Source organism: Limulus polyphemus, unplaced genomic scaffold, assembly GCF_000517525.1.
Source record: "Limulus polyphemus unplaced genomic scaffold, Limulus_polyphemus-2.1.2 Scaffold3972, whole genome shotgun sequence".
NCBI lineage: Eukaryota > Metazoa > Arthropoda > Merostomata > Xiphosura > Limulidae > Limulus > Limulus polyphemus.
The window spans coordinates 65,827-77,032 of record NW_013669582.1 but is presented as its reverse complement, the minus strand read 5'-3'; the positions used below and the strand labels follow the sequence as shown (position 1 = coordinate 77,032).

At 32.1% G+C, this 11,206-nt stretch overlaps 1 protein-coding gene and 1 long non-coding RNA gene across 3 annotated transcripts in view; one reads left to right on the top strand and one right to left on the bottom strand.

The window, feature by feature from the left end:
• The window catches only part of LOC106470376 (ras-related protein Rab-5C-like), a 19,723-nt gene that overhangs the window by 4,278 nt on the left and 4,239 nt on the right, over positions 1-11,206 (bottom strand). For both annotated transcript variants that reach the window (XM_013930926.2, XM_013930927.2), the window contains exons 2-5: positions 9,460-9,628; positions 7,792-7,943; positions 4,673-4,795; positions 1,779-1,872 (exon numbers count right to left, since the gene is read on the bottom strand). In XM_013930926.2, the coding sequence (XP_013786380.1) occupies positions 1,779-1,872; positions 4,673-4,795; positions 7,792-7,943; positions 9,460-9,622 (532 nt within the window). In that variant the 5' untranslated portion in view covers positions 9,623-9,628. The remainder of the gene's footprint in view (positions 1-1,778; positions 1,873-4,672; positions 4,796-7,791; positions 7,944-9,459; positions 9,629-11,206) is intronic.
• Positions 8,640-11,206, top strand: part of LOC111088533 — a 21,839-nt gene continuing 19,272 nt past the window's right edge. Inside the window, exons 1-2 of the long non-coding RNA XR_002613022.1 lie at positions 8,640-8,655; positions 10,270-10,274. This is a non-coding gene — a long non-coding RNA (uncharacterized LOC111088533). The remainder of the gene's footprint in view (positions 8,656-10,269; positions 10,275-11,206) is intronic.

The following is an 11,206-nucleotide window of genomic DNA, read 5'->3' as shown; positions in this document are numbered from 1 at the left end:
GACTATTTTGATTGAACATAATTTGAATATTGTCAGACATAAAATGTAATTTCATTAAATTTGGTCAAAACATATCAATTTTTATTAGTTAAGAAAAACAGTTTTCTTCATTTTACTGCATATGAAAACATTAGACTCTATAATAAAACGCCTGTCACAATTTACTTAAACTGGGTACCTATTTCTACAAAATAAGCATTCAAATTATAGTATATAGAATTGAGAAAATACATTATTCTACGACATAAAATTGCCATTCTATATTAATTATACATATAGATTACTATAAATAGTAACTGATATAACTTTTATTCCATATAAATGCTAACCTTAAAAATCTTTGAAATGGGTTAATCTTACCATTCATTTACCGACTGATAATACTGGTTCTCGAACTTAAACGTCGTTCATCCAATTGATCTGTATTTATATCACAAACATGGTATTATAATATACAGCAAACAAAACACTTAATTTACTCAAGTTTGTTTCTCGTCAATAAATAAACTTCTTCTGTACACCCTGTTTCTTGAACAAGAGTCGATACTTTGCCTTCATCATCAGTGTCTCACTTCTACGATTGCGACGGAAGAGAGTTTTTTTGTAGACTTTCCTTGTCTTCTAATTTGGCCGACATTCCATGCCAAAGCTGCTTCATTCAAATTATGTTTCTCCATAGAGATACCATTGCTTGTAGTTCTCATACCTCGGATAGTTTTCCGAGACAAGAAAGACATCTTGGCCATCTTCACTAGTTTGAGGGTACAACAAAATCCGTCAAATACAGCATTTCACACTGGAAGGGTAAATAAGAGATTAACACATTAAAAGTTAAATCCCTGTCATGCCTTTACAATGCACATAGAAATGGTGCTTTCGTCTCAAGTGGCAGAAAAAGATCCCTGGATGGGATGCCAGTCCATCACAGATTAACCCCCAGCTAACAACTTGTACCTACTATTATACCTGAATAAACTGGAACAAGCAGGGTAAAGTGCCTTGCACAAGGACACAACAACATGACGCAGGCCAGCCTCAAACTCACAACCGTCCGACTACGAGTCCAAAAGGTGAAGCCACTGCGACACTCATAATATTATCCCCTTTTGCAATGTGAGAGGTGTAGAATTTTTCACCACATTGGCCTAGCATAAGCTGGTTTGAGGTATTTCAGAGTATAGTTAAATACATCATGCCACTCCTCTAAAAGCTCTGAACCAGTAACTTACAATCCCTGTTGTCTTAGAGGCTCTTAAATTTGCTTAGCAAAGTTTGAAATATCAGATCAATGTCCACTCCATAATCTTAACTTTACAGTTCAATATTTTGGTAATGGCACTGATGTCATCAACAATTTCCACATCTCTAGTTGCATCTTTCCCCAACTCTTCAACGGAAGCATCAAGTACAGGCAGTTGTATTCTCCGATACCTTACCCAAGTAGTACATGACTATCTTAAGCCTATCAGGTTCATTCTACTCATAATATAACTCTAGACATGTCCTACTTGATATGTAGATATCATGTAAATTTCAGTACAGGTTCCTGTATTTGATTCCAAATAAACAAGATGTACCCAATTTTCAGAGGCAACTGGTGGCTGAAAACAATGTGGAGGCATAGCTGTCATTAAAGCCATCTCTAAATTTTATTAGTTCCAAGTGAATTCTTCATCATCAACTCCAACCTGAAAGTGGTTCTTTTTTTTATTATCATTCCTATGTGATTTGAGTAATAAATGGAAAGAAGAAATACATCAAGTTTCACTTTAACTCACCAATAGCCAGAAATATATCATTTACATTCATCGCTGTCTTAGCAGAAGTTTCCATAAAAAGGAGACCATTTTCTTCAGCATACGCTTGAGCTTCCTATAAGAATATAAACATAATAAGAAAACAATATTATAAATATACTTCATTGTACTTAATTTTCCTTGATATATTTTTAAAGCATTAGTAAAAAATAAAATATTCAGATCCTTTACTTTATATTCAACAAATGTTTTTAATGTACGATGTACTCTAAACTTAAAGAAATATGAGGAAACTCGATACAAGGAAGGAAATTGTATCACTCAAACTGATATATATATATATATACTACGTGTTCATGCAATAAAGATTAATCATTAAAATGACTTTTATACCCATCATGTAGATGGAGGGAGAGATGCAATTCTTAACCAAATTTATCATTTGACGATCCTTCAGTATATCTCAACTTTCAGTGTGAAAAATGCTTTTACTAATGAACAAAACCAAGGGCTAGGCCTACAGTGCAACTGCTTGAAAACAATACTGTAACAGGATTGTTTTAACAAAGTCATCTGAAACCAGTACTTTAACATGAGGGATAAAACACAAGTGCTAGAAAGGAAGAATAGGTGTATACAGCCACTTGAAAGCTAGGTTAATAAGACCAATATTTGAAACCAGTAAAGTAGCAGAAGGGTTAGGCCTACAACACAGTCACTTGAAACCAGTACTTTAACATGAGGGATAAAACACAAGTGCTAGAAAGGAAGGATAGGTGTATAATACAGCCACTTGAAACCAGTTCTGCAACTGGAGAGCTAGGTTAATAAGATAAATATTTGAAACCAGTAAAGTAGCAGAAGGGTTAGGCCTACAACACAGTCACTTGAAACCACTATTGTAACAGGAGAGACAGGTTTATAACACAAATATTTGAAACCAATAACTGTAAAAAGAAAGCTAAGTATATAATACATCTGCTTAAATGTAACCAGTAAGAGAACTGTAATGAAATGGTAAGCCTACAACCAAGACCAGCCAGGTTTTCTGTGGCCTTGGTCCAGATACTTATAATGGGGGGTCCTTAAACCTTAATTCTGTTTTATGTAAAATATAAACAGTAGCTGCAGAATTGACCAAAAACAGAAATTCGCTAAAACATTAAAAGTTCTTTGAAGTCTTGGTGGAGTTCCATGTAATATAAAACTGTCACTTACTAATTACATTATTTAGAACTATAGTACAAAGTTGTCCATTGCAATATGGTGAGAGCCTCGATTTTAATCAAAAGAAAGATGATACACTACTTTATGTGCAAGTATTTTAACTTACACTTTAAGGTTATGAAAAAAAAACAGCTGCAACAGCACAGTGTTAAAAATAACACAGTTAGCTAATACGTGTGTATGCTGAACACCAAAGCGTTTAAATGGTGCATAAGAAAACACATAAAAGATTTCAAATGTGAAACTACCTATTAAATACACATAAAAAAGAAACATCATTATTATTCTACGAGATATAATAAAGACTGATATTACATACGGTATGTATAGGTAACACCATGCACAGATGAACTGCACAGTTACTTAGGGTAACAGGTCACATGAACTACTCAAGAGCCTTTTCATGATTTATACATATGTAAGTTTGTAAAAACCAGCACTCCCTAGTGGTAAAAATAAATATTTATATACCATAAAGTTATTAAATACATGTGCTTCTAATTCTTCTGTTATTCTCTGGTGAAACGACTAGACACATAATTTCATACATTCTACACCTCAAGTTAAAACTGAGGCTTTACTCAACATATGTGTGCTAAACTGAAAGACAGACTTGAGTTTTTTTGTGCACTAAGAAGCTCAAGACATGAATGAAATGGTCACAAGTAGCTGTTTAAATATAATTTTCTCAAACTTTTATTACACAGTATGATGTAATAACTGACAATATTCAAAGCTGAGATGCATCTTTTGTAAACATTAAAATTCAAGTATCCTCCCGTTTATAAAAAGTAAAATTACTTGCACATAATTATAAAATAACACAAATTTGAGCAATTTTTTTTTTAAAGACAAAATGATTAGTTTTATAAATGCCTAAGCATAAAAGATTGGAGAGACAGCATCTGGAAATAAATCAGTCAGCATTTTGTAAAACTCTGCAACTGTTTTTGAAGACTAAATATCTTGGCAGGAAAACAATAGTTAAAATAACTTAATGAAAAAAAAAATTAAAATCTACAACAAATATAAACTTTAATATAAGATCTTACTTTTACACATATCTTGTTGGTAAAACCCTTCCAATAACATATTATATCACCAAATGCTATACTATAAATGAAAGCAGGGTATACTGCCTTAGTCATCTGACACAGGGGGTTCTTACACTGATGGCCACAGATAAGTGCAAGTGTAGCTACAGTAAGCACTCAGTGTTATTAAGGTACTCGAGATTTACAGATTCACTGGGGGGAAAGGACCCCAGTCAATGTTCTGAAGGTGTGGTGCTGAGAAACTCTGATCTAACATGTTCAGAGGAAGGTGTTTGGCAAACAGAACAGGAACTATTTCCTGAATCAAAACTTCTACATGGCTACTTGATACAAGAAACTTGGTTTAATATTATGTAAAGTGGTTCTTTTAGACCAACTGACTTGCATGTCAAGCAAAAAAAAAAGTACATTCATAATGTTAATTTTCACCATTTCAAAATGACATTGCAATACCATCCTTCATTTATGTTCAAGTCCACTACTCATATTTCCTACATATTAAATCATTAGCTAATTTCTTGTTTACTTTAGAGTAATGCAAGTTTACTTAGCAAAATTACATTGATTTTACAAATGGAAAAAAATTGTATGACCAATGTGAATAACAGATAGTATTTAAGAAAAATAATACACCTCATATTCTACCAATCGTTTATTGGCCAAATCTGCTTTGTTCCCTGCTAATGCAATAACAATGTTTGGGCTGGCTTGACGCTGTAGTTCCTTAACCCACGTTTTGGCTCGACTAAATGTATCCTGAAATTTAAACAGAGAGAGACACTTCAAGAAAATACCAAATCATTTTATAAGACCAAGTTTTAACTAAAACTGACATCAATTAGTAAAATAAACCAAGTTTGCCAATTTTATATATTGGCTAAAAGAAGGGAATAATTATTTGTAGTTGTTGAAAATGATCTTTAATAAAAAAAAAACTTCAAGCAAAAGTAAAAAACTTTTCAATCTTTTGAATACTAATTTGTTGGAGAGTTAACAACCGAATAGGAATATGTAGATAAACGATGTCAACATCTGTGGATATCACTGTAATCTTAAGATAAGTGTATCTGTTTTGTACGTAACATTTCTACATAGGTTCCAAACATAGCTAATTTGTTGTCAATAAAATAAAACAGTAGCACAGCTTTATAACAAAAAGAATCTAATACTGAAAGGTAATAAAAAATCTCATATAATCAACAACATTCCTGGCAAAATCTAACTCCTACGCTTCGACTCCAAGACAGACTAATTACAAACAGTGATGACGTATATAGATATAGAAAATATATATACAAAAAAAAAAACACACAGAAGTTCTAAGACAAAGAAAGAAAAAAAAACACCAGGTACAATGGGAATAAAATCTATGAAAACTTTAAATTTGACACAAAAATATGGGTTTAAACCTTTCTTCGGGTGATGTTTGTTAAAGCGAAATATATTCAACTTTAACAATGATCACCTGAAGAAAAGTTTAGGTACAAAACATTGTGTAGAAATTAATGTTTTTTACAGATTTCACTTACAAACAGTGCCTTCTTTAATTGATACCTTTCAGTAAACTTTTGCTATCTGTGTAAGGCATTTTGTCCAATTTTTCATTGTACATGCATTTGTTACAATGTTTGTTTTTAATCCCTTCTTCTTCTTCCATATTGGTGTGAATCTAAAAATCTAGAATTACAGGTAACATAATAAAATAACTCGACAAAAAGTAATGTCCCTGATTCGAGAACAATTATGCATTTTTAAATTTACGAGTAAGGCACACAAGATGTTATTATATGCTGTTAATCAATCTTGGTTGCCTCCAATTTTATCTTTATATTCTCATTGTACAGAAAACTATATTTTAGTAAATACATTACACTCTGTAATAATTGAGGTTAAATCTCTTTGATGATGACGAAATAAATTGTATGAGTAGTAGCCACTCTCACCCAGTGTTCAACCAGAAAAAATAAACTATTCAACAACTGTACACTATTCATCAAGATGAACATTACACTTGTGGAAAAAACTTAACAAAAATAACTTGTACAACAAATATTATTGTCTGTCATGATTTAAAACGAAGTTGTACAAATAACATTTACTGTGTTTGATTCAATAAATGTAACAATATCTCAGTAAATAGAAAAGATACGAGTTTCTTATTTTATATTCTACCTTGTCAATATCAGTAACTTGAGTTCTAATTATAAGAAACTATAGACTTTGTATTTGGACATCATAAACATCTAATATGAACCAATGTTGCATTCAACGATCTACGTGACACACAAAAAATCGATATTTAGGTGCTTTTTTTTTATATTTACTTTTAAATCAAGAAATTAACTAATGTGTAATACTCAAATTTGTATTACAATCTACAATTTGATACCAAATTTATTGAGATAAATTCATAAAATAGTAGTTCAATTAAATTTTGAATGCGAGTCAACAAATGCGATGACATGAACTTTGACCCACAACCCGTGTTGATTTACCTATTTACTAAGTGTTGATTATTTACTAAGTTTTCAACTTTCTCCAGAGAATTCTGCTCGTGTGTTGATTATGGTCGAAATTAAGCACGATGGATTAAACATTTACCCACTGCAGTACTAATCGCATTCTAGTGGGGGTAGGTGCCATTAATACGCTGTTGTTGTTCAATTAATGTGACACAAGTCTTAAAATCATATCTAGCTGTTCATTAAAACATGAACTATTACCTAAAAGATTTTCTAAGTAAAAACAAACATGCGACTGAGTTATTATCTAATACCTTTGATGGATCTAAAGAATATTGTATTCTTTTTTTCGATATTTCATATTGTTGACGATAAATGGGCATTGTTTCACTGAAACACTATTAGGCCAACGGACCACTTGTATCCTGATCCATTTCCTCACAAGATGTAATTAAAAATACATCGTCATGACATAGATCAAGCCACGTTATAATCAGCTGTTTTCAACATGACACTATGAATTAGTAAAATGATGGTACATTCTAGAAGTATTATGACACTGACCTTCACAGGATGAATCTTGAAATGATGTAAGGGTCTTAGAGCACAACCTGTGTAAGACACCAACCTTCATAAAATGTACCTATGATGTAAGGGTCTTAGAGCACACCCTGTGTAAGACATTTGCCTTCATAAAATGTCACTATGATATAAGGATCTTAGAGCACACTCTGTATACGACACCAACCTTCATAAAATGTACCTATGATGTAAGGGTCTCAGAGCACACCCTGTGTACGACACCAACCTTCATAAAATGTACCTACGATGTAAGGGTCTCAGAGCACACCCTGTATAAGACACTGACCTTCATAAGATGTACCTATGATGTAAGGGTCTTAGAGCACACCCTGTATAAGACACTGACCTTCATAAGATGTACCTATGATGTAAGGGTCTAAGAGTACACCCTGTGTACGACACCAACCTTCATAAAATGTACCTATGATGTAAGGGTCCTAAGAGTACACACTATGGTGACTCTTCATGTTATGTATTACTGCTGCTTTACAGTTATAAAAATTACTTGTTGTAAAAAACCTTGGCTATGTAGTCTTATTTTCAGGCAAAAAAAAAGTGGTGAAAAAAGTACCTAATTGTTTTAACAGTAAACTGCTACCGTTTATATCTGTCTCTGTAAATGACCTTATGATTAGTAACAAAAATCCTAATGATCTAGCTAGTTAAATTGTTTAATAAATAGAATTAACAGTGACGATAAATTTTTACCTGATTTACAATGTCATAAACAACAATTGCTGCTTGAGCACCCCTATAATACATAGGTGCTAAGCTGTGATATCGTTCTTGGCCAGCTGTATCCCAAATCTCAAACTTCACTGTTGTGTCATCTAGGCACACGGTCTGCGTCAAAAATGCAGCTAAACAAGTTGGAACAAAAAAAGTCTACTTATAAAACAATGAAGTACCTCAACAATATCAAACATTTAAATAAAGAGTTATACTGAATCAGTACGTACTTTAGTACAACTTAGGCTTAAATAAATGTGAAGTAGTAGCTAACAGACAAAATGATGTCATCCTCAATATTCAGTATGTACTTTAGTACAACTTAGGCTTAAATAAATGTGAAGTAGTAGCTAACAGACAAAATGATGTCATCCTCAATATTCAGTATGTACTTTAGTACAACTTAGGCTTAAATAAATGTGAAGTAGTAGCTAACAGACAAAATTTTAAAATTCGTAAAGGATCGCACATTACCCACCCATATGGGGGAAGAATTTCGATGCTTTGTTTCTGATTTCTAACTACCTGTGGACGATGAGAGGTACTTGTGTAATGTTATGAGTTATTTCATGGTTGTTGAAAAGAAACTTAGAAAGACATGCTTATGCCATATAGCTACAGGTAAGCATACCAAGCTGTTCTAACTTCACATCTGCAGCACTGAACCATCGTCTTTAAGTTGACAAAATCTGTCATAGTTAAATTAATAAAAGATGAAGCAGTGGAAAAAGAGAAAGAAATGTATTTATATTTGGAGTCGTAAATATTTCACGAGTTTTGGTATCTGGCTGAATTTTTAAGTTATAAGAAACCTTGATTTGAAACAGCACGGCAAGAAAGGAAGTTAACAAAAAAAGAACTTGTAATGTTATATATTTATTTGACAACACATGAAACTTGATAAGTTTGGCCTACCACTTACAGAAAAAATATCGTATACACATAGCAATTTAGTAGAGAAGAAATGATGAAATATTGAGGATGACATACCTGTTATGCATCTTTGACTAGTTTTTGTTCTTGGAAATACATGAACCTATAAGTACACTTGTGTGTAGATGTAGAAGCAAACAACCATCACTTACTGTTTTTGCTAAACCTAACTAAACTTATCTGATGTTTCGCAAAAGAAAACAAATCCTCTTACCTTCAATAGATATAATTTAACGTGAAACTTGTTTTTTTTGGAAAAGAAGACAATATCAAAGGAAACTTCAAAAAAATTTAGATATCTTTAGTTCATTCCCAAATATTATAAACTTCACATCAGAATCCTTTGTTCACCCCTCCCACAAAAATTAGGTAGCCAATATTTTGGCATACCATAAATTGCTACTGAAGCTATTATATTTTCTCTGTTATTAATGTAAATAACTATAAATTATAGTTTGTTAATTACTAATTAAATAAATTAAACTAACAATAGGGACAAATTTCACAAAGTAATTAACAATAAGGTTCGAAAATGTATTCATCGATAAAAATAGCAAAAAACACCTAAATAAAAACATTAAGAAAAAGAATAAAACATTTGCAAGACTTATCAGGTTACTCACAAAAAACTAATATACTGTAAAGATAAGAGTTAAAAGAAGTATTGAGGAATAGTTCAAATAAAAACATTAAAGATAGAAGATAAAACTTTACCTCCAATAGTGCTTTCTTGATATTCATGAAACTGCCCTTTAACAAATCGAAGAACTAAACTGGATTTTCCCACAGCCGACTCCCCAAGTAAGACTAGCTTAAACTGACAGATCTTTCCTTGCATTGCTCCATTTGGTCGTTGAGCTCCGCTGCGACCTGCCATTGGAAACTGTAAAAAAAACCAAAAAACATGAAGATAATCTATACTATTAATAGCTGTTCTCTTAGTTTATAACTGTATGGTGTTACTGCTTTCGTGTATTAACAAAATTAGTTACTACAAAAATAAAGTTAATCTCTACTAGAAATTACAAACGTTTTCATAATTTCTAGTAATAATTATGTAATTAGTTGAAGTTGTTTGGGATCACAGATATGCATTTGTACAAGAGTCTGTTTTCGTGTATGACAAATCCTATTTCACTGTAATTACTGCATGACATACAACTGGCATAAATTACTCAACTGTACGGTCATCACAAAAGTTCACCAAGTATATATAACGTAGTAATTAACATACATCTTCTGATTTGAAAAATGTTTAATATTACAACCAACAAAATTCAAAGTTTAAGAAAACTTAACAGAAATAGCTTGACACCACTAAGGGCATAAATCCCATGGTGTTTCCTGTATTTGTATTTCCACAAGTTAAAAATACATAAACATGTCAATAGAGTACTATATCATTATAATTCATGACAGCATTAAAAAATAGGGACACGAACATTAACCAAATCAAAAAATGTATGATTTATGGCTGAAATCTGGTAAAGATTTGGCTTTAATGGTATATTACCGTATTTCTAGAGTAGGTTGAAGTTTTGGTTTCTTCAGTAAATTAATGAGAAACTTAGGAGTGAAATTAAGATTTCTGCTGTTAAGGAGGTCATAATTATGGAGGATTTTAATTTCAGTCATATAGATTGGGAAATATGCAGGAATCAAACCATGAGAGAGAGAAAGGTTTTTAAAAACTGTTCAAGATGGCTTCCTTCACCAACTGTCAGTGAACCTTCTGGAACAATGCTATTTTGATTTATTGTAAATTTCTGATACAGAAATGGTTGAGAGGGTGAAGAATGGGGGTACATTGGTGTAAATGATCATTGCTCAATTAGGTCTGATACTTTACTGTATATGGAGATCAATAATAATGAGATTTTGGGTACAAATTTTCAAGTGATCTGACAAGAATTACAAGATGTGAAAGGGGTAACTGAATTAATTGGAATATCAATTTTGATAAAAGAGTTAGCACAAAGGATCACATAAAGTATAATAGACTTAAAATAAAACCCAAAACTCGAGCACTTTCGAATACTTGACTATTCTTCTTCAGGAGAACAAAGGAGAAGAAAAATAGTCAACTATTTGAAAGCGCTCGAGCTTTGGGTCTTATTTTAAGTGAATTATTTGGAGATATTGATCAAAGGTGGAAAAATTTTGATAAACATGTTTTTACATATTTAAGAAAGACATTTTCCTTATAGAAAAAAAATGTGAATGAAACTAAAAGACCAGGTTGGCTCACAAAGAATATAGAAGATAAAATTAAATAAACACATTACAAGTTTAAATTACTGCTATGACAGGAGACTTAGAGGTTCACTGATCAAGAGAGTTGATCAAACACGATGTTAGGAAATCAACAGCAGTATACGAAAAAAAGGTTGGCTTAAAATGTAATAATTAACTCTTTCAACCCAGGCTCGGTCCCTGGGACCGACCTCGTAACCATTTTGTG